General features: G+C 30.4%; 3 protein-coding genes, 1 long non-coding RNA gene and 1 pseudogene across 5 annotated transcripts; 1 reads left to right on the top strand and 4 right to left on the bottom strand.

Annotated features, from left to right (window-relative positions):
* On the bottom strand, positions 777-3,969 carry LOC109359022 (annotated as a pseudogene).
* Positions 4,855-6,801, bottom strand: LOC109359329 (probable 6-phosphogluconolactonase 4, chloroplastic). Its single transcript, XM_019603949.1, has 3 exons — positions 6,375-6,801; positions 6,010-6,145; positions 4,855-5,447 (listed from the first exon to the last, which is right to left on the bottom strand). Exons 1-3 carry the CDS (start codon positions 6,731-6,733, stop codon positions 4,977-4,979), a joined length of 966 nt encoding a protein of 321 aa, XP_019459494.1. The 5' UTR covers positions 6,734-6,801; the 3' UTR covers positions 4,855-4,976.
* Positions 7,943-11,610, bottom strand: LOC109359215 (gamma-glutamylcyclotransferase 2-3). Its single transcript, XM_019603793.1, has 8 exons — positions 11,317-11,610; positions 11,141-11,217; positions 10,331-10,384; positions 9,042-9,098; positions 8,882-8,922; positions 8,734-8,805; positions 8,309-8,388; positions 7,943-8,223 (listed from the first exon to the last, which is right to left on the bottom strand). Exons 1-8 carry the CDS (start codon positions 11,423-11,425, stop codon positions 8,156-8,158), a joined length of 558 nt encoding a protein of 185 aa, XP_019459338.1. The 5' UTR covers positions 11,426-11,610; the 3' UTR covers positions 7,943-8,155.
* LOC109361202 lies at positions 13,088-14,147 on the top strand. The gene is made up of 2 exons (XR_002109275.1): positions 13,088-13,354; positions 13,964-14,147. It is a non-coding gene; the product is annotated as an uncharacterized LOC109361202 (long non-coding RNA).
* Positions 13,974-18,659, bottom strand: LOC109361201 (WAT1-related protein At4g08300-like). 2 transcript variants are annotated; one of them, XM_019606575.1, is made up of 8 exons: positions 18,362-18,659; positions 18,078-18,140; positions 15,936-16,052; positions 15,013-15,253; positions 14,751-14,909; positions 14,482-14,633; positions 14,154-14,384; positions 13,974-14,116 (listed from the first exon to the last, which is right to left on the bottom strand). In XM_019606575.1, the coding sequence occupies exons 1-7, from the start codon at positions 18,574-18,576 to the stop codon at positions 14,165-14,167; spliced, it is 1,167 nt and encodes a 388-aa protein (XP_019462120.1). In that variant the 5' UTR covers positions 18,577-18,659; the 3' UTR covers positions 13,974-14,116; positions 14,154-14,164. The 2 variants fall into 2 exon arrangements, with proteins under 2 accessions (XP_019462120.1, XP_019462119.1); XM_019606574.1 differs by having other exon boundaries at positions 13,974-14,384.

Here is a 27,020-nt window from a genome sequence, read left to right as displayed (position 1 = left end):
ATTTATACCCTTTACATAGGATGATGATATTAAGAAATAATAAAATAGAATATAGTTATGAAGATTATAATTAATATGACTTAAATATTATAAAATGATTTAGATATAAGGAGAAAGAAATATCCGAGAGAACTAAAGAAAAGTGCAGTACGTGACTTATTAATGCATAAGAGTCATAAGAGTATGCTGGAAAAGTCTATTTGTAAGTTTGATTTTGGAGAGAAAGTAAGAAAAATATAAGTTTTTAGAGTCATGTCACACATATATTCATGACTTTCTAGCATTTTCTTTCATCTGTAACCTAATTGGCAAATGGATTATATGTATCTCCATGCAGTCACCCTGTTTTTAATTCTGTTTCATTTGGATGGTCCTTTCCCGGTGGACAATCTCATTAATAACACTGTCCCAATTTAGACTTGAATCACTTGATTCTATATATATATTGGATCACACATTTTTAGAGCATCGTTAGGTGTATTATATGTATGACCAATGCTTCTAACATATCGCATTTATTGATGTGGGAGAATCATGGTAAAGGTTGTACTAGACCATCTCCTCTTCATATTTTAGGAGGGTAAATGGAAGAAATATTTTTCTAACAAGTAAAAAAGCAAGCCGAATTCTATCCATCTACACCCATATCATTTCAAACACAACCATTGTACAAAACCATACTCAAACCATGGCACTAGTGAAACAACATCCAACGTGGGAATATCAAAAATGTTATTTGTGTGTCTATGGTAAATATCTTTTTCTGGGAGAATAAATAATGGACCCACAATTTTTTTCTTACTATTTTAATAGTAAAACATTAAGTACACTTCACCAATGGAAGTCAGCGGCAATTTTAGAAGCCAATGTTAAATTCAAAGCAAGAACAAACAAAGAACAGTTTTATTTACAATATTTACATTAGCTTGATCTTGTAGGAAGAAGCCAACAAATTGGTTCTGAGACAAGGCACTACAAGCTTTATCAACCAGCCATTCATTTTACATTGGCCATGTTTATGGAACAGCCATCTTTAGAGAGCCTTGAGTGCGAGTTTACTTCCCGAGTGAATACCCTTGGCAGCAATTCTTAAAGCTGCGCGGCTTTGGTACAGTCTGTTATAAAAATAAAATGAAAAAATAAGTTAATGAAAATTTTGCCATTGATATATGCTTCGCTGCCACTTAAGTGTTAAGCTTTAGCTTGAGCAAAAGTCAGGGTGACGACCCTATGCGAAACTAGTTTCTAGGCATGCTGCATTTCTCTTGAATTCAGCATTATTTACTTGAACCAAAGTATAAGAAACCCTTATTTACCCCGACCCCAAAATAAGGAACTCAAACTTGGATACTTAAGTTGCAAGCAAGTGTATAGCAGAGACGGTCAACACATGATCACACACTTCTTTACATTTACAGAGAAAACAAAAAATAGAACTAGACAAGATTAAAATGCTTGGAGTTATAGATAATTTGATACATCCAACAAAAGATCCCAATCATTTATTAGATAGATTCCCTCCTCACTGTACTCGATAAGGATTGAAGCATAGAAACCTCAACAATTTTTATTTAACAATAAAATATTGCATATACATAATGCTAACATGTACAAGTACATGTATGCAGGTTCATGAGTAGGTACTGCAGAAGACAGGTCCTGCATGGTCATTAATAAAACTTGCATTTCCATTATCATTATAAAGGGAAGGAGTTCAATTATTTTAGAACACATAATAATTTGATTAATTTCTACCATGCTATGTATCTGTCTTTGTTATTGGCTGGGAAAGACAGGACACTCAAGTATGTTCCTAAAAGCATGATAGTACTTTTATAGAGAGGGGGGAGATAGAGTCTTACCCTGCCAAAGCAAGTCCCCAGGTAGATAAAGCATAAAACAACTTCCCAGCACTCCAAATATCTAAAACTTTTTCCAGTTTGCTTGTACCAGCCAATGCTTTAGATAGTGCTGTCATAAAATAAGTTGACATATGAGATATATGAACATTTTGTTACTTAGTCAGCAATTGTGCAACTCGGTACTTCATTCAAAATCATATCAATGCAAACATTGTCAAATGTTTTAAAAGAAGTGAAATAATTAGTAAGCTGGTGGAAAACGCATCAGATTTAGAAAGCAAGACCTACTCAAGAAGAAATCATTACCAAATGAAGATTATCAAATAAAATAGCATTTGCGTCATTCAGCGTGTTTAGAAGGGACTTTCAATTGTCTAATCGAACCATTCATATTGAACAAAGGAATAGTCACCACTTTAAATCACATAACACTTTAAAAGTCAGATGACAAAACAGGTCTATGGTTGCTATAAACAACAGCTTCCCGTCTAGCATAAAAATGGGTTTGAGAACCTTTACCAAATTCTTTTGAAAAAAGCAGATTACAGGTTACAATTTTCTTACAATATGGGTTAAGGAAATTAGACAGCAAACCATTTAAGATATAAAGATTTGACAACAAACTTACTTTTCTGCAGTTCCTCTGGAGATAGTTTCTGTGATTATGATAAGACAACTAACATCAGATACAGCAAAAGAAATACATAACAACGAGTATAAGTGGACAAATATATACCAGAGCTTTCGGGTTTGATAGAACACATCTTGCCATAAAGTTGGCAACTCCATCTACCACATGTTCCTCACTAATGACCAAGTAACTCTCATCCTCGATTCCACTCCATTCCTCAACATTATTTGGCTCATCTGTAACCCACACCCACCAACTGGATTCTTGTGAGTCAACATTGATCAAAATGTCATCAGAGCGATAATCAACCTCTGTCAAATGTCAACAAAAACACCATAAAATTTGTCAAAACACAATTAGTTCAATAAACACAAGACATGCATTCAGCGGCAGAGAAATTTAACTGAATACCAGTGGCATCGTTAAAAGGAAATTGATTTCCTCCGCTGGCACTTTCCTGTTGTAGGAGCTTAAGCCGTGTCAGGTACTCATCAGACCTCACAGTATCAACTAATCGATCATGCATCTACAATCAAATAGAAACATTCACGAACGGTTAAAAGGGTAAATACACTAATAAGTAATAACACCCTATAATATTACACAACATGATTTAAGGTTCCTGAAAGTAATATAATTTGTATTCACTTATACCAAGGAGTTATCAGCACCCAATTCACAAAACAACTTTTCCCCAGTTTATTTAATGAAATTTGAACCAATTATCAAGGAACTAGTACTATCCAATTAAAAAAAACAACTTTTCCACCAGAAATTTGCTTCTTTGAGGAAATAAAGGGTCCTTGTTTAGTCTTTAGAGAGAGAAAAAAAGTAATTCTCCATAAATGCTTTTAACAGAAACATTTATGTGAGCTTCTTCTAAAAGTTGGATTTGATAAACTTTTTAAAACCCAATGAAAACAGCATATGAAAGCAGAAATTTTTAAGAGAAAAAAACTAAACAAACGGGCTCTAAAGTCTAAATCGGCTTTGCATCCAATTTACCCTTCAAAACGTTATTAACTTTTCTTATGAAATTGTGAACCAAGCTAAAAAAACAAATAATTAGAGAAACAAATTAAATAAAAAGGTATATTATATACATCGGTAGGACAATTGTTGAGGAATGAAGGTGATTCAGAGATATTATGGAGAAGCCTTAGATTTTGGCTAAGCAAGTTCCTGAGGCGCCGATTCTCAGATCGCAGAGACTCAAAATCGTCGTTATCGGAGGAGTGATCGTTGGCAGTGGCAGGAAGGTTGCGGGGACGGATGTGGTGGTTGAATTCCACGGCGTTCCAAGCGACATCGGCGACCTCAAGCACTGTCTTGGCAACCTCCACGGCTTGATGGGTTCGCATGATTTGATATTTGAATGTGACAGAATTTGGAATTGGGCGAATCTTTGGTTCTCAAAACCCTAATTTGTGTTTTTTTCCTCCCTCTAGGTAGTTTTCACAGCTTACAATAAATGAATGGATAATTACTTTATGAAATCACACAGAATAGCATAACTTTTTTCCATACTATACAAACTACAATTTTTGAGATTGTCAACCACTCTATTTTTAATACAATTCAGAAGTTATGTAATGTAAATTTTAAATAAATAATTAATATAAATTATAAATTTGAGTATATATTTATTTAAATTTTTGTTGTTATAGATTTATATATATAAATATAAGGAAGTGTGTCCAGTTTAATCAATACTAGTAGTCTGACCAATTTGATAACCAATATGATTTTAACATCTTAAACATTCCCAGTTTTATAACTTAATGTTAAAAAACATATTTACAAAATTACTCTCTAATGGTAACGATATTGCAGAGAGAATTATATTTTATAAGGGATAATAGTATTTGAAGTTGTATCTTATTATATCCAAGAAATATATAAAAAGTAGTATAGTATAAAAGCATTTTAAAAATAAAAGAAAAATATGGAATACCTGCTATGTGTATCACATACTCATAATACTTATTTTATTTTTGAAGTATTTGGACTTCCCATATTTCTCCCTTCTATCAAATTTGGACTCCTCTTTGCACCTTACAAGATTTGTACAATTTATGATTGAGTTTTTTTTGCATATGGGAAAGCTAAAAATAAAATAAAAAATAAAGCAAATGGGACAGATCCAATTCTAAAATATTGAAGCCATCATCAGCCCATGGTGTATCCCAAATCCTAAAATTTTCATGATGTTTATACTTTATACTTAGTATGACCATGAAATTTGCCATCATGTTTTCTTACATGAATATATATTGGATTTGAATATCTCAATTTCTTTCAACATAATGATAACAAAAGAAAAGTATACCATACAATTGACTAATAAACATTATATTAATAATTAGTTCATTTTCTTATTTTATTAGGATACATAGTAAAAAAAGGCAGCAAAATAATTGGTTCAAATTACATAGATGTAAATAAATAATGGGATGTTAATTTTAATGGCATATCACATGTATCTAGTCCTTAAACAGCTTTGAAGCAGCACCTATGTCTAAATACCATTTGATTTCCCCTTCAGATGAAACCAACCCTACAGGTAACTTATCACTTTTTTCATCACCCCTTAGGGCAGAGAAAACTGCATTATTTTTACCAGCACCAGTCACCACCATAGCTATGTTTGAAGAAGAATTTATGACTGGAAAGGTTAATGTGATTCTATCAGATGGTGGTTTTGGTGAGTCCTTGATGAAGCTAACCCATTTTTGGTCCTCTTTCAAAAGAGAATGCCTTGGGAATAGAGAAGCTACGTGCCCATCTTGGCCCATTCCTAGTAGCATGAGATCAAATTTTGGAAATCCATTTGGTGATGTAGCTATTACACCATTCTTAACCAAGCGTCTTAGAGTTGTTTCATAAACATCAGCTGCTCCATCAGCTTCTAGGGCATCATCAATGCTATAAATATTCACTGGTGGAATTGGTACCTTCCAGATTAAGTATAAGAAAAAGTTTCAATTATTAGCTTCATCATCAGAAGATGATTAATTAGAATTCTTTTATTGCCAAAACACAATTTTATTTAATGTCTAGTTCTATAATTTTATTGGGTGATGTTAGAATCACTGAGATTCTATATGTAATAATAGATTAACTTGTCAAATTTTGATAAAAAGTTTAAAAGTTATGCCAAAAACATAATTAATCAATATATTATGTAAAGAATCCGAATTCATAGTAATGCACTACATGCAACATTAAGTACAAGTTGTTGTGTTTAAACATAGTGTTAATAGATTATCGAATCTCAGCCATTTTAACAGGTAACATTAGTTTTACTATAAGTAACATACCATGATGAATTTATGTTCTCTTCTCTCCATCATTTCTCTCTATAAAAAATACTAACTGTAAATCATATTGGTTGGTAGAATATTAGAATAAAGGGTAAAATATCTAAGTATCAAAATCAAATCAATTCTTAATAATCAATCCTCATTCTTCTTCAAATTAAATAACCAATGCACAATGCGAAATTCAAATTATTACCTTGGAGAGAAATCCATCATAGGCAAGTTTGTAATTACTTTCTAAGTGATCCTTAGGCACAACTCTCTCATCCACCCAAAAAACGTGCCACTTTGACCAGTCTATGGATTCAGCATGTGGAAGTTCCACCAATTTCCTGAAGTTCCACCATAAAAACATGATAAAATCTTGCTTATATATATATATATATATGTTACATGCTAGAAACTAGAAATAAGGTAACATTTTTTGTCAGTCATGTTCGGTAATACTAATTAACATACCCATTATTTTTAAATTGTTAAAAAAAGTTATCAAACATATAATATTATTTCAACATTAGCTTATTCATGCCATATGTGAATTTGATGAAGATAATAACTCACCTGAGGTACTTGATCAATGACCCACCAGACAAAACAACAGTAAAAGCACCCCTCTCTCTAATGAATCTGTTGCTATGTTGAGCAATATCATGAGCCAATAAAACAGCAACATGCTCCTTGGTGAACACCTCAACGTTTTTAAACCAATTCTCAAACTGAATTGCCTTCACTATGCCAACACATGATGATCTTTCAGTAGAAAACCCATTATACCTTAGAGGTTGGAAAAGGAGTTTCTTCCTAGTCTGAGATGGGAATAATGAGCATGTCTTAAGGAAGAGGTTATTTGATTTTTCTGAGGACAATAAGCAGGTTTGGGAAGTGTATAAGGAAGTGGAGAAAGCTACTGAGAAGGCCATTTTTATGGTTCTTGAGTTTTGATAGAGCAATGAACCCTACTAGTGATTTGGTTGTTCCACTCCTTTATTTATGCTTCATATTTGATTTATTCTTTCATTGGTACTGGAAGCAAGGCAAGTATATATGGAACATTTTGTTACTATCATTACAAGACAGAAATCAAGAATCAGATACATATATGACAGACAATGCTTTTGTTTCTGTCAAGTTTAAGTAAAAAAAGTAATAAACAAGTAAAAGGTATGAATCCATATGTCAATTCTTCAAGCAATCACATAGTAAAAGGTGAACAAATACCCTAAGGATCAAATAAAGGAAAAACAAGTGTGCTATGTTTATTATCCATTTTGACTATTAGTTTTTTAAAAGTAATAAGTCTACATCACACATGGATCACTCATTTTTTATGTACAAATACATACATGCAAGTATTTTTCTGAAACTGATAGGGATTTTGTTTTCCACTTTCAAGGTCTATAAACTCCAAAACTCATAATAACACAAACAACTCTGAAAAATCAAATACTTAGCAAGATGGAATGATAAGGAATTGAAACAAGCTTTCACATATTCGTCTGCAATCAAAATTGTGTAAAGAGAACAAGAGCTTTTTCCTTGTACAAAAGAGAACAGAGTTTGACAGAAGGTACTGAGTAAAAATAAAAGTATTAAAATATGAAGACTAAACACAAATAAAGGACACAGACAAATTAAACCCCAACCATATGGATAATTAGTTGACTTTTTAAATGCTTTTCTTATACAAGATTACATAGGTTAGAAAAATCAACTTTGGTAATAAGTTTGCTGCAAACTAGGGTACTTCCATTATTTTGCCTTATTTCAACAGATTATTGACGGCAATGTTTTTTTGATAATGTAATGTTGGTAATACGTTATATTTGGAGATAAGTACATTTCATGGTTTTTTATACTATCATTTTAAATTAAATTTAATTAAAATTAAAATATTAATGTGTTATCAGGATATTATCAATTGTCTCTACATGATTTCGTCTCCACACAAGTCTTTTTCTTTTAAATGTTGAATGCACACAGCCACTTGATTCATAACTAAAGTCATATATCATCTATTTCATTCAATAATTTCTTGTTTATGTTAACCCAAAAATATTATTTCTTATTTATTAAATTAAATATTTTATCACAAAATAATATTTCAATCCTTAAACAATATTTCGAAGGACCACAGCATTCAATTTTTCATTCAATAAAGAGTATGTAGCAAAGATATAAAAATCATTGTGCTAGATACTATAGCAACAGTTCCAACTCTAGTATCCAAATCAAGGAATTACATGAGAACTTGAGAAGATTGTTGGCATAACTAGTGCTGGTTATTAAGAATTTATGTTTCCAAAAGTCTAAGGATGTTGAGTACAAATAACACACAGAAACATTTAGTGTTCCTCTGATAGAATACGCCTGACTTCATTTGCAAGATCAATAACATGTTTGTCTCTGCATCCTAAAGAATGATAAAAAGGAAGAAAATAGAAATTTAGAGAGAATAATTAAAATGGCTTGTGAAAATTTTCATTGAAGAGCCTCACCTATTTGAACAAGAGCTTTTTCAAGTTGGAAAAGATAATCTCGGTTAGGTCCTGAGGGACCTTCAGCATGAACTATTTGCCTGTGAAAATGGAAAAAAAGAAAGAGGCAAAGGCAATAATTTGAATATAAGTGATGAGTATAAATCTACAAATGGGTCATGCAAAATAGCCACAATGCATGAATCCCACATAAAAGGTATCTGAGATATTTCACAAGTTTTTTTAATCTCTTTCTCTATGGCCACATTGTGTTATAGAGGTTCAGTGACCAGCCTGTTAGAAATTCATGCATAATCGACTAATTCATACATGTATGCCTCCTGAAGCCAGGTCTCTGGACCAATATATAATCTTGAATACTCAAATTTACTTTACTTTTATGGTACATGCACTAAGAGTGTAATATATGGACAAAAGTTACATACCTTGCAATATCTTCAACTGATGCAGGGCCCAAGTAATTTACGTTATCCTTCTTGTTTGGAGAAGCTATATATCTGTAAAACCACTCTGACCAAATTAACTATTGATAAAACATGCAAAAATGAAAAAAAGGTTGCTTCTTTCACTTACACCATTACTCCAGAAATGGCTGGAGTTGTAGCAGTAAGATCCTGAAACAAATTTCAGTAGATGCCAACTTTCATAAATCAAAAGTTGGGTAGCTAGTATTAAAGAGCAGAGTAAAATTGTGAATCTTATTAGTCTAAAAATCTTGGCATATAGCACTTACAGTGAAAAGATCCAGGTATTCCTTTTTGTCATATTGCTTCTCCCTCACTTCCAGATACTGTGCAGTAAACGTTTAAATATATCAATCTAAAGTGCTGATATTTGTAAAAATTGAAATAAAAAATATGAAGTTTATTGGGACTGAAATGTAGTTGTTGAGATTGTGTCCTGTATAGCCACACCAATTATGTGGGCTCCCATCAACATTGAGTCTTATACACACCAATTTTATAAACAATCATGCAAGTCTGCTACTACTAAAAAATCATTTGACAGCATTCTTTGGGAAACACTTAAAAGGGGGTCGAGTGCAGTGAGGCGCAGGGGATGCCTTTATCTGAAATTTTCTACATATAAAGTTATCATAACAAACTGTTTTGGAAGCACCTTTCACTCATTGAGATTTTCCTATCAGCTTATTCATAGTGCCACAGACAATTTTAGGACAGAAAGAAGTCATTACTACAACTTGAACTAAGAGCCTCAAACCAAATCCTAACTCATTCTAGGAAATTGGATTGAAATGATTGCTTAAAGAGAATATAGCCCAAACTTTTATTTCATATAGGGATGAATATCTAACAACCCCTCCTCAAACAAAAAAAAAGGAAGAAAATCCCATTGTAATGACTTCATCATTGTCAAACACTAATCTTATCATGAATATGAATACAGGCACAACACCTCTGTAATGCTTAGAAAAGCATAATGCCTGCATAAATGAATACGATTTTCTACCATTAAAAAATGCCTGTTTATTTAATAGGATTTGTTGGCTGTTGTGGTTGGTCGTCAGAATTTAACTATCAAGATCATCATTTAATAATAGCACACAAGAATACTTCTGCAATGCATAGCAAAGCATAATCCCGGCATAAATCTATGTAGTATTCTATTACTACAAATAAATGCTTGTTTATTTATATTTAATTATTTTAACCCAAAATGACCATTTAATAATAGCACAAGATATATCAGCCTCCCTTATAGTCTACTAGTTTGGTTGAACTGGTGATGGTACAATTGAGCTTAATTCTTCTCAATAACAGCATACAATTCAAATAGACTAATAATAGACCTATGTGGGAACAGAGTAAAATGCAAAATCACTAATTAGACAACAAAAATTCCATTTTGTATCAACAATACATGTGCTGAATCAATGTCAATCCCATATCTAATAGGGAAAGTATTGGCCACTGTAAAAAATAATAATCTATCAGTAAGTTTGAAGTTTAGTTGCAGCAAAATAATATTCATTCCATATAAAAAGATCTCTAGAACAAATACCGTTATTGCTATTTCTTCATCTTCTTTCTTTGTGATCTTGTAAGCAGCTCCCCACTATATCCTTGCAAAATACAGTAAGAATCCATTTCACATTTGATTGGATTTGGTAATTTATCCTCATAAGAAATCGAAAATAATATTATAACAAAGAAGAATTTACAGAATAATCTAAAGTAAAACACAAGAAAGACTAAGAAAAAAGGTCAAAGATAGTAAATTTAGCTATACAACCAACAACAAACAAGCCTTTTCTCACTAATAACTGAAGTCGACTATATTAATTAAACGATGTGATTAATCACTAAGTTCAGTCATAATTCATGTCTATAGACAAACCATTTACATCTTGCTGGTTTTGCCTATAATTTTGTCAGGTTCTCTTTACCTCTAGTGATTTTCTATCTTCCATATGACTTCTCCAAACACGTCGAAACTACATAAAGGAAGATTCTACCATATTTTCTACACTAAATGCTACCCAAGCCTTCTTTCTAACAGATTCATTCCTAATACTATCTTATCTAGTATATCCACAAATCCATTTCATCTAATGCAATATTCTCATGTTCACTCTATATCGAGTTTATTTTGTTGATAGATTTTATCACCTAACAATGCTAACATTAAGTCCCTTACCACAGATTACAAATTTAATTTATAGTGTATTTCCTCGAAGGGACTCAATACATAGAATACAAGATTTATACAAGCTTCAATGATGAATTATGAAACTTGCTATCATTTATAAATAGACCTGATTAATGGGTTGTTTTATAAAACAAAACAAAAATAAAAACTTGGAAGACATACACAGATTTCTCCTTCAGCAGGTTCCAGAGTAACTGTTCTTCCAGGGTACTCAGGTGTTCCTCTGTGGTCAGTAGAACCTAAAAAAGACAAGACCCACTTTCATGGAATCAGTGTTTTGTGGAATTGATATATTGGAAGAATTAAAAAACACAAAAAGGGAATAGAAAAGAGAGTACCTTGATAGAAGACACGACGATAACCTTTGATGAAGCCAACAACACGTTCATCGAAATGAAATCCAGCTTTCCATATGAGAGAACCATATCCGAATACCCACATTACCATGTTTTTTTATGTTGTTTTTGTTTGCAGTCTATGAATCAAAATTAAGAAGCCAATGACAAGGGAAGTGCTGTCACTGACTCACTGGGGGAAAAGACTTCAATTTTCGACTGGTGTAAATTTGCCACTAAGTCATACACATTTTCTTAAAAAAAATTCTCTTTCTTGTTTGTTCCTTTGTGATTTTCACAACCTTTTCCAATATATACATTTAGGTTTAGTAGAAAAAATTATTCCAGAAATATAATAATTAATAAAATAATTTTGTGATAATTAATTTTTTAATTAATATATTGTTTCTTTATCTACAATAATTAGTTTTTATACTATATGTTAATCAATAAAGAAGTAAATAACAATAATTTGGAAAATATAAAATAATACATCAATTCTAAATATCACATAAAATAAGGACAAAAATGAAAACATAATTATGAATGGGTGTAATACCCAACAACCCTTCAAAGTCACCATAATAAAATTGACATGAGAATTAATATTATACATTCTTACTAACAAGTGATATTTAGGGATAGAGATCATCTGTCCCAAAATGGTGTCCACAATTCTGTTCTACACCATTCATGTTTAAACACATGAATTTAATATTTTATTTTTGTAAAATAAAATTAAAATAAAGTGTTATTTTTATTTGTTGGCAAAGAGTAATTAGATTGGAACACAAGAACAGGAACTTTAAGGGACAAAGGATCCAGTTCCTATATTTAGAAGTGAAATGTGTCCCTTATTTATTGTTGCGAAAGATGTTTGGATTATTTTATTTAGGGGTGAGCGTGACATAGGTTAAGCATGTCCCTCACTCGTTCTTAAATATTGATCACGTCAATTTTTGAACTCGAACCCGTTCCTAATTAAGATGAGACGCGTGAAGGATGAATCTAAAATAAGAGGTCTGGGTTGAAAAATGACAAAATGACAAACATAGATTCTTTTTCTCAAATCTTCAAGCATGTACAATCAAAATTATGACAATCTGTATATAAACTCAACTAAAATCTGTATCACACATACATTAATGTATAAATTACAAACCGTAAATTGTATCCTTCAAACTAAAAACTATCATAATCACGTGACTGAAAATAATAGTAGGCATTGAAAATTTCAGAACAATTTGAACTGTCAATTGTCAACCTAAGCTGAAGTGTTATTATAAATGATAAAAAACATATGAGAACTAAAATGACAACAACATGTCAATACTCAAAACTTCACACAAAAGTGAATATAATAACTAGCTATTAATTGGAAAATGAAACTTAAAGTGAAGTTTACACAAACATAATAGGTATTGATAAATACTTATTCAACTATTCTTGATATACAACTATAAGGGACGCAACGGGTGACCCAGACATAGACCTAAACCTGTCATTTTTTGTGACGACGAGTTTGTCCCTCTTAATCGAGTCTATCCCTTTTTATTTATTTGGACGAGTTGAGACGAGTCTACGGGTCGAACCGTGGCTACGGTATGGCTCACCCCTAATTTTATTGCTGCTACACAATGTTTAATTATAATTGGCAATCCAACATGCTCATTAGTAATTCTTTTTATGAGTGGAAGAAGCCTGTTAGCTATTATGTAAGCAGATAAGACCCAAGGGTAGGAGGTAGCCTATGTGACAAGAATGGACCTACCCTATTAATTATATTAGAAGCGTGCAAGTTATAATTTGCTTACTTGCAATGCATCAAAACTAGTTGGGGATGACAAGGAAAAATAAGGCCAACACTTAACTACCATTATAGGAAAAACAATTGCATCACCCCAAACAGTAACAGGTGTTTGGTAGAACAGTGGATTAGTGGTGTTAATAGGAACGTATAAAATGTGACTAGGGCCATTTGCATTGAGATGGCTGAAAACAAGGGACAGTGGAACAACAACACCCAATAGAAAAATAATAAGTGCGCTTAATTGGATTTACATTGAACCTGGAGAAGCTAGTATTTTCCTAGGGAACAATGCTAAAAACAAGGATTCATGGTTTTGGGTGAAAGCGAAATGCAAGTGTGCCATGATGACTTTGTTTGAATGGTCTGAAAAGTCAAGGCTATGTTTGATTAGTTACTGCGCCTGAAATGGTTTTGGATGATATATTTGTATGTATCAGGTATTAGAAAGTCATCTGATATAGATCATGGTTAAATTTTGTTGCTGTGATTAATTGTAAGCAAGTTTATTTACAAATATTTTGATTTGCAGAGTGGTGAAATATGAATAAAGCACACTACTTATAGTTTAATATTATCTATATCAGTTTCAAGGGTCATTGTTATTTGCATAAATAGAGTATTTTTAAAACTAAATGAAACAGATTAAAAGTTATGTGTAGTATTCAAAAAAGAATTCTCAATATTAAGTGGAAACGTTTTGCAATTAAGTAACATTGCTTAACCCAATAAAACCCCTCAGGTTGTATTATATATCAATTTCATATGCTTAAGCAAAGATTACATTTAGGAAAGGAAAAAGGAATTAACTGAAGAACTAAAGAAAATCAAGAGCACCGACAGGACAAAAACAGAGACAAGAGCATTGGTGCATTATTCTATTCATACTCAAGTTCTAGAAACATAACAAGTTAACAACAAAGGTAACATACGAAAATGCAGCCACTAAGGCATGCATTTCTGAGAGAGTAGTTAACCTCACAGAAATTTTCTTGACCTCATTTTAAGTAGTAGGAAAACTTATAATGCAAAGTCCTAAAGGTACTAAGATCTTGCAGCAGGTAGGACACTCTTCCCTTCCCCCTTCATCTGAACAGGAACATTGACTTCTATGCTCTCAAAAAGGTTTGGTCCTGATCTTGTACCATCTTTAATTGGCAATTCTTGTCCTTCACTTTTCCCTGCATTTGTGTTCAGACTGTCTTTGCTTTTTCCCCATACTACAGTGTAAAGCCCGGTCACAATGATAATGGCTCCAATTATACTGTACAACACAAAAGAAATAGTTTAGGACATGGAATAATGGAACACATTTGGATTTTGAATAAGTACTATTAATTAAACATGCATTGAATAATTACCTTCCTAGATGAATTTGCTCAGCCAAGACAATGGAACCCAATGCAGCAGTGATAATCATACATAGTGGGCTGAAAGAAGTTACAAACACAGGTCCACGTTCCCTGGTCACTACTCCTTGTATATAATATGCCATTCCAGAGCACACCACCCCCTAATTACCAACCATAGTGATTTTAATTAATCTCAATGAACATGAGTCTATATATTGAGAAAGTATGGCTCACAAACCATACAACAATGTGCATATTCAATATGAAAAGATACTCACAGAATAAACACAAGCCAAAAGCCTTGAGTCAAAGCCTATGGACCAAACACTCATGTCACGTTCAAATATAAGAGTTGCAATTGCACCCTCAAAAATACCCAAAAAGCAAATCCAAGATGTCATAGAAAGCTCTGCCGGATACAACTTCAAAGTGAAAGACTAAAATCCACAAAGTAATAACGCATGTCAGATTCTTACTTAATTCATGACAATTATGAATTTAAAATATAAAGTGCATGAAAATGTGTATATATGAACATACTTGCAATATAAAGAAGCTAGCCCAACCACCACAACTTGCAATGAGCATTACTGTACCAAGCACCCAGTGTTGGCTAGAGGCATCGGTGCTAGCACTATTATGTTGGCTACCACCATGTCCCTTTACGATTTGAAATTCAGGGCCTTTGTATAATGTCATAACCATGGCTCCTGACACTGTAACCGCGGTTCCAATTACCTTCGCTAGGCTGTGTATTTTTTTCAAGTTCACTGTCTCTAACCTGGTTGCAGATTAGAAGAATCATGATTAGATAATATCATAATATGGACATTCTTAGAAAGAGTGAATATGAGACATGGATATTCCTATATTAAAACTAGTACATGTGTTAAACTTTGATGCACAACATTAAACTATTAATATTATTAATTAATTGAGTATAATATATATGCATTGAAATTGTAAAAATTTATAGAGAGTCACTATATCATCCACAATTCATTTGTATTACTTTTATTGAATCAATGAATATAAATTTTTTTGCACTATCAATGCATACATTTTTTCTCTAATTAATTTATTGTTGGATACATTTAAATTTATTTAAAACTTGCTTAATAAAAACCATTCGTAGTTAATTTATATTATTTATATATATCAAAGATAATTAAAAGTGAATTATGGATGATACAATACCAATGTGAAAAACTCATACATTTTTAGTGTATATATTTTTTTAGTTACTTTATATAGTTTATTCTAATCAAGTTAGGCATGGATATGTTAATGACAATGACACAGAATATAGTTGGCATTTATCATTTGCTGGATTCTGCTAACCAGGAATATAACTAGCTTTGTGTGTTTACGTAAGCGCATAATCTACTATTAATGTACCCAAAATAATAATAATCTACTATTAATATAATGGGGAAGTATATAACTTTGAAGCTTTTAATTACCTGAAAACGAGTGCCATCATAAAGGTAATTGCTGGGAGAACATTAATGGTGGCTGATGCAAACGTTGTTGAGGTATACTTCATACCCATGTTGTACAAATTCTGATCAAGCACTGGCCTGTTTATTTTTTTCATCACCAATAAAATTATCAGCCCACAAATTAATTCAGCTTGTTGTATCCATAAACAAAACTTATAATGTAATATGTAATCTTTAATTTTTTTACAATTTGTGTGAAAAAAGTTTATCAAGTGCGGTATATCTCAGGTACAAAATATGAGCATATTTCCTACTTTAGCTAGATGACATATTCCTTGTTCATTTATATCTCTTTCTGTTTCAGGTTTATGTGAATGAAGGCAGTTAAATGATTAAGGTAAATGATTTAAGGAATGAAGTGAAAGAGGTTATGGTTTGAGTCTTTCTCATAATAAATAAAAAAACAATTATAAGGTGATTTGATGGTTAGGAAAAAAGATAAAATTAAGAAGATTGAATGTTCGAGTCTCGTTCACAACAAATACTAATATAAGCCGATAAAAATAATAATAGTATGTGCTTAATCTTTAGGTTTGATGATGATCCCGATTTCAAGTTTCATTTTTAATTGTCTATGAGTGTTGCGTGCTCTTACAAGGGTGATAGCTAAATAATTTTCTTGGGATGATGCTATCAATTAATGTTTAGAGGCATTAATTTCAATTTTGTTATTTGCACAATATGTACGTTTTATTATTTTCTAGAACAAGAAAGAAGAGTCCTTTGTTTCTATTTTTTATTATTTCTTTAAAAAAACAAATTTTGATAAATAGTTTTATAAAAAAAACACATTTATACATTATTCTTGCCTCTATGGACCATGTTCCCACACCAACGTGGATTTGCTAGCCTTTCCATTGCTTGATTGATTACTTAAAATGTGATTTTTCTTATTGTGCGTTCATGACTACATTCGGAGATTTAATATGATAAATACACTATTTTCAATGGAAGCTTATTTTCTTATTCTAAAATCTCTAATCATGATGAGCCTACGATAGACAAACTAATGAAATCTTGATTAGGAAATATTGTGCTTTATCTAGACTTTGTTATTTGCAGACAAAATTTGGTACACCTTTTTTGAATAATAATAGAATAAATTTCTGTGTAGAAATAACTTTATTGTTTTATCAATAATTTTGTGTTTTGTCCTTTTCTTCAGCATGATGTGTCCACTAAATGTCATGTCTTCTCCATTAATGGAAAGACAAATACAATTTTTCCTTTTAGTTTAAAGGGTAAACTTATATTATCATAATAAACATAAGAGTATAAATATAAAAGTATATCACATTTTATTTGGTTTTTAGAAGCACCTGCCTCTCCATTAATGGAGAGGAGTCTGATTCCCACTAAATGTTGGGCCAATATGAAACACCATTATCGAGTTGTCGCATCTCTTTCAAGCTCCGAATTCATGGATTATGCAAAATATTCTTTATTTTTAAGGTTTTCAGTAAGATACATTAGCAGAACCAAATAGCACCTGAATGAATTCTGTTATTCTAAACACATTTATTTTTATACAATTTATTTATTTTATCCTTAAAAATTTCTGCAGCTTTATCAAAAGATTTAAAAAAATTTAACTATGCATATTCTCTTTCTTAACAGAAAAAAATAGTTTTATTAATAGGATGTACAAGTGGGGGATGAAATCAGATATACCATATTATTTATCATTTCACTTATTATGGTAATTTGATTTGAATTAAATTTATTATATTTCAACCAATTTTAATACTTTGACGAGTAGAATGATAGAAAGTGTGTGATAACATATTTTGTCGGATGATATGGTACACCCAATAACGTAATATATTTTGATGATAGAAAACTAATATGCATGTTCTCATATGGTTAATCAACCCAGAGGGTATTCCAAAGACAAGAATACAAATTTACCATTTATGTACCGAAATTATAATAGTCTAGCTAGTTACTTGAAAATTGTAATGCATGCATGCATGTGCTGATGAAATAAAATCTTAGACGGGCCCATGAAGTGACAATGAAATGAGAGGAAACAAACAAAATGTATGATTCTATAATTGGAATATAAATTGATATGTTGGGAGAGTTTAATTTGAAGAGTCTTACTCAAGGAAACCAAGCGCCGCTAGTCTCAGGAATATTGGGAGAGTCATCTTTGGCCTTATTTTTCTGTAAAAATGGAGAATCAAAATGGAAAAGTTAGAATAGATGGCAAAGAGAACCAATAAGTAAAGCTGATCTACATAGTGTGTTAGTTCTATGGGGAAGAGAAAAATAGAAAGTTTAGTGATTTTCACCTAATGAAAAGCTATGTTGTTAACAAACATCTAACTCTTGTATATATTATGATATTGAAGTATGAGAATATTGTTACATAAAAAAGAAGATACCTTTCTAGGACAAGAGCAAAAGGAGCCATAATGAGAGTAGCAACTACATGACGGTATACTGAGAGTACCCAATGGCTCATACCATGTTTGAAAGAAACCATGGTTATGATATACATCCCAGCGTAACCAAACTGAAGTGACACCATAGCAAGGTAAGGCTTTAGCTTTCGGAACATGCTCAACTCACCACCTGAATTTTGGTCCCCATTCTCCATGTCTCTATTAGGAACAAACAAAGGGATTTGAAGGACCTTTGTGACTTATGATTTGTGAGTTTGTATGTCACAATTTAAAGTGCTAAATGGCCTTCTTATAGAACCATAAAGCAAAATAATAAATAGAAAGAAGGTCGGGGTTTTCACACTACCTCAAGGCACTAACTCTCTCACTTCAATTTTCAGCCCCACGGATTCCATAATTATCCATATAATAATAAATAAATATTCCCAGCGATTACTATAAAACTCTTCTTTATCTATATAATAGAATCAACAGAATAAAGTAAGGGGTATATTACTATATTATGTGTATCTTAAATATGAAAATATCAAATGGGCATTAGGCTCAGTGCATAATATGAGCACATCTTTAAGAAAGATGAAAAAGTAAAAATGTAACCTTGTTAGAGATTTCATCTATCTAGTTATTGGGTGCGTACCTTTGCACTTTGTTATTAATTAATAAAATTTATCTGGTTATAAAAAATATAATATGCATAGAACATTTATGTATATGTTTTTTTATAACCAAATAATATACGAACTGTACTAATCCCTTTTAAAGATTCATAATTATTCATCTCATCAAATGTTACAGATAGAAATTGAATTTTTAATATTTAACTAATATATTCCTAATAATCATATAGCTTTACAACATTAGACCCCTCCTTCCTAAATGATACGTATGTGTTATCACAAATGAATTTTATACTTATTTTATACTTACTGAAGTGACTTGTGTGAACCATACATACAGTTGAAAATTATTAAGTCAATAATAGGCAATTTTGCAATCAATACAACAAATGATAAATAGAATAACACACATCTCATCCAAGTATCAATATGGTGTAAACGTTCAGTTTAATTTTTAATGTATTTTAGTGACCGAACTAAACACAAACAAATAGTTTGATTCCGCTCAATTAATCGCAAATTTAACTATAAGAACCAAATTGAATCGAACTGCTCTTGAATGTTTCGGTTCAGTTTAGTTCCATGGTTTTTCCAATTATTTTCTTATAAAAAATCTTGTATCAATTGAAAGTTTAAAATATTTTATAAGAAATTTTGTTTGTCCATAAAAGAAAAAATTACTACTATTATTATAAAGAATTATGAATCATATATAGATGAGTAAAAAATTAAAACTCATAATGGTTTGTTAGTAACATATATATCAATTATATAATTTATAGAGAAAAATGAATTATCACGTATATAATTATACAATTCAGAATTCATAACATGTATGTCTATCAGTAACATATATATGAATTAGTAAAATATAATAATAGTTACATATCTAACCTTACAATTCATAATTAGGAACACCAATAACAATAATAACAATACATGTATAACAATATATGATATATATTAGTTTTTCAAACTCAATAGTCAAAAAGTTGGAATATATCTTCCAAATAGTCAAAACACTTGAAAACAATTTAGTGAGGAGTAATATATATATAATATTAACATAATAACAATTTAGATATATATGACAATTAATGTAAAATTGATAATTTAAGCTACAAAATTGGTTGAAGAATTTAAACAACACTGAAACATCATTCCATAATATCTATTTATTTAATACGTGGTTTTGTTCGGTTTCAACTGTTCTTAAATTTATAAAAGCATAAACCAAACCGAACATAAATGGTTCACTAAAAAATAACCGAACTGAACTACAAAGCCAGACCAAACCATATTTTATAGTTTTATTTGGTTCAGTTCTATCAATTTCACAGTTTAAACTGGAACCACTTATATCCTAAAATATCATTATTCATTGATGTGGGATAATATATCTGAATTGAACATAAATGTCTCTACTAAAGGTTATCTACTTATATTATTGAGAAGACATCATTATCTACCATTTTGTTGCATACGTCAACATCTAATTTATTGAGTATAGTCTGGTTTAGACATTATTTTGAACTTATTGTGTCCTTAAGTGAAAGCTGATATAACACGAGTCACGATCAATGATCAAATTGGAAGACTCGTTTGTGTAAGTCTATAAAGTTATAGTGCGTGTGACGTGGGTAGTAGTCATTCACGAAATACCGCGAAAAGATAGTCGAGAGAGTTTGGAAGACGTTTATAGACAGCAACAACAATAATAATAATAATATAGAAAAGATTTATACATTGATATCCTATAAATTTGATAAATTGTTATTGTATTATTATTTATATTTAATTATTACTGATTTTAAAAAAGATAATATAAATAAATTATAAATAATGTATTAAATATAGGGTTGACAATGAACCGAACCAACTCGGTATTCTTCGAAACTCAATTCGTTATTCAGTTCGATAAACTTGGTTCATGAACCAAATGAGCTGAACTTAAACTAAAAATTAAGCTCGTTAAATAAATGAACGGAACTTGAGTTGAATATAATTCGACTCGTTAGGTTCTTGAGCTAACTCGATATATATATAATTATTTATATATAGACATATATTTATATAAACTAATTTTTATGTTTATTACGACTCATACATTATATTTTATATTTATTGTTATTATATGTATAAAAAAGATTATATTTATATATATATAACTTTTTGAAGTCTTTTTCAATTTTTAATTAATTATTTGAGTTGTCCAAATGAATATTTGAACTGAACTGAACAGTTCGTGAACTTTAAACGAACCGAATTCGAGTTAAAAAAATAACTCGTATCGAATTCGAGTCAAATTTCAAGCTGGGACAATCCTTACCGAGCTGAATCGAGCTGAACTCTGATTCAACTCGGTTTCGGCCATAATCAAATATATATAAATTTTTATATTGACATAATAAATATGAGAGTACTAGTACATGAAAATGATTAGGATATTGACTATTGAGTTTAATTTACCGAGGATGTTATCTAGACAATTGCTGGCCTCCTTGGATTTTTCAATTACCACAAACTACAGTTGATAGATTACTGCTCCCACCAAGAAAAAATTACCCACGCACTCGTGTGGCAATTACGTATTAAATATCCTCTCGTCAAATTTTGATTACTTCTCTCTCTCACTAAATTAGCATTTATGGGCTCCAATTACTTTTCTCATATAACATTTTTAACATTTAATAGTCAAATAAGTATGGATGTATGAGTTTTTCCACAATCATTCATCTTTGATAATTATTAATGTTAGATATTCCAAGGTGATTGGTAAAATATCAATCATAGGATCTTAAATATCATGATTCTCACACATAATATAAAACATGGATACAAAGTCATACATCAATACATGTTCTCTGATATATTCATTTGACATATCTTTTGAGCGAGTTTTGGTATAATGGTCTTCCTCAACCAAATCCTTAATTCCTTTTGGGATCTTCATTTTCTCTCTGATGAGGAGATGTGAAAACTATTTGTGATTTGATGTATTGGGGACCATAACCTTCCTTATGTGTTAACCTATGAGTTTTCATTATCCCCTATAGGTTAACCTAATGGGTATACATTCATTAAGCTCATATTTGTTATCAACTTTTAGAAATCTATGAGGTGTCGATAATTAGATCACTTATAATGTAACCTCTGAAATAAATAGCTAATATCATTGTATCAAATATATGATATCCACCTTAATTAGAATTTCTAACAATTAAATCTTAAATATGCATAATGTATATTAATTATATTAATAATGTACAAAATCTTATACACATAATACTTAAATATTACACTCATTTTTATCATCACATGTGTATATAATCCAGCCAAATATTAATTTTCCTTTAGACCGATTAATACTCGCATGAATACATATACGCACTAACATTTGACATTTATTATGAACAATTCACTGAAAAGATGTCACTTTAGCGACTTCATATTTAATAAATTCACTTAAAATGTCAAACAATTTTATTTTCTAAAAGAAAAAAAACCATTTTGTTGAGTTTGATTCAACACTTAATCCAAAACATATATTATTTATATCCACAATAAATACATATATTCATTATAACATATTGGTAGCATTGTATCATTCTCATCACAAAGACTACATTTCGAATTTCAGTAATAATCCTTTTGAATTTTCCATATAAAAAATATTATCATTTTATACATGAGTAAACATGACAGAACATATTGTCCAAACTAAAACAATGTTTCAACAATAGCATCCCCTTAATAATGCAATCATCCACCAACCAATGCAACAAACCATAAATGTTACAATCATTTAAACAAACAAGTCAGGTATTATATATATAAAACAAGACATGTTCACATAATAGACCTATCACAATATATCTAACACAACATCAATTTCTAGTCTTTGGACATAAAAATTAATTTGCAAGTGATACTCTAAACATAATGATCAAATATTAACAATTAGTTCTGTCAAACAATAGTCTTTCTTTGGACCGACTATTTTTCACATGTAAAAGAAACTTCATAATTGTTACATATTTATCATCACACGTATGTTATTATTTAACCAAATTGTGTCTTCCTTTGGGTCAAACACAATTCGCATAAATAATCTTATACTCATGTGTATAATTTTAATCAATTTCCACAATAGAGATTACTTTGGCAACATATTGCATCAATTACTTCAAAATAATTATCAGACAAAAATAAACAATATGAGTCTATTACAAAAAAAATTATGATATTGGAATTAAAACCTTGAGATTTGATATCTTTTGTGATTAACAAATCTAATCCCATAATATAATTCCAAATCAAAAAAGATATATTATATATATCAACACATAAAAATTCCAATATTAATCAATGCAAAGTATTATCGAAATTCCAAATCAAATATGATCATGCATATCTTAAAAGATATATATAGAAATTCAGTTTGCATAATACAACAAAAGCACAAACATATATAATATAATTGTGCAACCCATAGCAGCTGTAAGGATTCATGTGTAATTTAATAAAAGCCAACTTTTATATATATATATATATATATATATATATATATATATATTGCAATCAACGGAAAAAGGGTATACAATTTCATACAAAATTTGCATTACAAATTTGGCAATGTATATACATGGAAAATTGAGAGAATGAACCGAAGAGAACATGTGTGGCAAGGCAATGTATAATAATTATATTGCATAAGAGAGTCAGAAAAGTCAATGCAATGTTCATGTACATATCTGAATATATACTTCAACACATGATGCAATGATTCATAATACAAATTACTCATAATTCAAATAAGCGGAAGCGAATAAAAGTTATCCTCATTATTCCTAAATACCCAATTTCATAACCAATAGCGGAAGCATAAAAATCCTCAAATTTAAAAGTCAGGGTTCATAAAAAATTGGGGGGAAATCAACTTTAATGGAGAACCATAAAATTCAGAACCTGGTAGCTCTGATAACACTTGTTAGATATTTCCTGATGATTGGTGAAATACCAATCCTATGAACTTGAATATCATGATTCCCACACATAATATAAAACAAGGATACAAAGTCATACTTAAATCCATGTTCTCTGATCTACTCATTTGACATACCTTTTGAGAGAGTTTTGGTATGATGGTCTTCCTCAACCAAATCCTTAATTCCTTTTGGGACATTCGTTTTCTCTGCGATGGGGAGAAGTAAAAACTATTTGTGATTTGATGTATTGAGGACCATAATTTTCCTTATGCGTTAACTTATAGGGTTTCCATTATCTCCTATAGGTTAACCTGATGAGTATTCACTCATTAAGCTCATATCTGTTATCAGCTTTTAGAAATATATGAGGTGTCAGTAATTAGATCACTTATAATGTAACCCAAAATAAATAGTTGATATCATTGTATCAAATATATGATGCTCACCTTAATTATAAATTATAAATTTCTAATAAATTAAATCTTAAATATGCATAATGCATATTAATTATATTAATAATGTACAAAATCTTATACTCATAATACTTAAATATTACACTCTTTTTTAGTACTACCAGTGATATTCTCTTACCCTTTTAGGTAAGAAAATAATCTATTTTGAAGTACATGATTGTCCCTTCAAATAAGTGTTGTTCCCAAGTAAACATTACACTATATTAGGAGTAAAGATCATCTCCATTAATGGACAGACAAATATCACGTAATAATACACAAAAGACAATATGTAAAACACTTTTATTATTTTGCTTACCTTAAATTCACATTTTTATTATTGAATGTACTAGTAAAAACAACAACTTGAATCTATATGTTTATTCCTATATTAAATATACTTATTAAATTAGCATATTATAAAATGGGTCCTCAATTGAATGAGAATACAAATTGAATAAAAATGACGACATGAAATCCCATATGATCATACTATCAAATTAGTCCTCCAAGAAATACTGTACTAACTAAGACTCTAGAAAATGATACTGTCACCTCGTTAGTCCTCATCAAGAGAGAGTTGAAGAGAAGGATTAACATATCATTTCATATTTTAAAATTTAGTTACGTTGATGACAAACTAATTTGATGCTATCCAATTTTGAAGAAAAGTTTTACTTTATAAAATATGCCCGGATATGGCACCAGAAAAAACATCGTTTGGGATTATGAAAAATGTTTTAAACAATATTTTCCGGTTTTCGTTCTTTTCTACTTTTTAAGATTTCCGAAAAGAATTTTTTTTTTATAAATTGGATATCATAGGGATAAGTTGCGTATCCTCTTCGCACTGTAAGGAGCATATTCCCAAATGAAGATCAAGTTTTGTTCTTTGTTTGGAGGTGGTGGGTGTTTACATCATGCAAACAAAAGAGAGATAAATTGCTACCTTATGTCTCATTCTCAATCCATAACCAATATATAGTTTGTGAAACTTTATCTGAAAATAGTATTTCCAAAACTTGGTACTTCGGGAAATCTAATCTCTATTTGGTTTCCAATAATGGATAACGGTTTTAGGTATAAAAAAAGTTGGAAATAGCTTTCAGGAGGATGTATAATACGCTGTATTATGTTTGTTTATGAGTCACGACATGGGATTTACATCCGATATAATTCTCCATAGGAAAAAAAATTCAATGCAACAAAATATCGTTCCAATATTGTTTTTATATGCAACGGGTGTCTTTAAATCGATAGGGAAGGTTATATAGATCACTAACATGTATGTTGTTTCTACAATAGAGACTTTTTATACACATAATAACGATTTAATCTAAGACTGTGCTTAAGCACTTGAAGTATCTACAAAATATTTTAGGCTTTGAAGGTCCCATATTTTTTAGTCTATCATATATTATCATAGTTATCCTATTTTTTTTATTTGTTTGAGTATCCCACGAGTGTTTAGATTGAGTTTCTTTCTCTGACTTTGTATTTTAAGAAAAATGTCGCTCTTACATAATTTTTGGGTATAAGATATTGAGTAGAGGTAAAAATATCAGAGGGATACAAAGTCAAAGAGAGAATAGGATAAAAAGCAATGCATGGTATAAAAAGGTGTTTATGAAACAAAGTGATAAAACCATGAGTTGAAATTTTAAAGGATGTCCATACCCTCGACAAGATATATTTCAATTTAATTTACTAATTTATAAATAAATTCTGATTGATATCATATATGTTGTTTTTTCTTTTTGAATTTGGTTGAGTATTTTGTAAGTATATATTATGAGTTTAATCCTTGACACAAGGTGATGGTCCACTAAAAATCTTCCCAAAATAACAACTTCATCAAACCCCTACGTAGGTAAAGTTCATTTACAAATACTAGAGAAAATGATCTGCTTTTTCAAAATAGAAAAAATAATGAAGAATTATTTTTTTAATTTATATGATATATTTTTATTAGTGGGAGAGATTATTTGGGACATCATTTTGAAGGGCTGCATATCTTTGTTCCAATGCTACCTACCTCCACTTCAACCAACATATGTTGGTTGTGTAGTAAGTAATATTCTATTGTGAGGCTAGGATTTTCTTCTCTAATAATGGATAGAAATCTAATTCGTGAATTAAAAAGATTCTAGGAGTCCAGATTTTTTTATTATTTTTAAACTAAATAAATTAAAAACATATACACTTATATTTCCTTTCACATTCTTCTCTCGTACTGAAGAACATATTAGTTAACTATTTAATTGCAAATCTCAGAATTTGTGAGGAAAATAAATATGCATTTGTGATGATGTGGTCAAATTTAAATCCCCAGAATTTAACAAATTAGAGTGGCGAATACAGATCCTTTATATTATTTCAATAATGTTTTGTTCAATACCTAAATATGCATGATGGCAATTAATGAAAAATTAAATAAAATATATTATTTATTATTAGACGAAATCCTATTAAATTGTTATAGAGGTATAGAAAAATTTTGATATAAAGAATTTGGGTTCCAAAGTGAAACACTTGATGGGTGGTTGGCCCATAACCCGAGAATTTGAAAACGTTGAAATTC

Source organism: Lupinus angustifolius, chromosome LG11 (assembly GCF_001865875.1).
Source record: "Lupinus angustifolius cultivar Tanjil chromosome LG11, LupAngTanjil_v1.0, whole genome shotgun sequence".
Lineage (NCBI taxonomy): Eukaryota > Viridiplantae > Streptophyta > Magnoliopsida > Fabales > Fabaceae > Lupinus > Lupinus angustifolius.
Note: the sequence above shows the minus strand (reverse complement) of the source record. Positions and strands in the feature narration are given on the sequence as shown.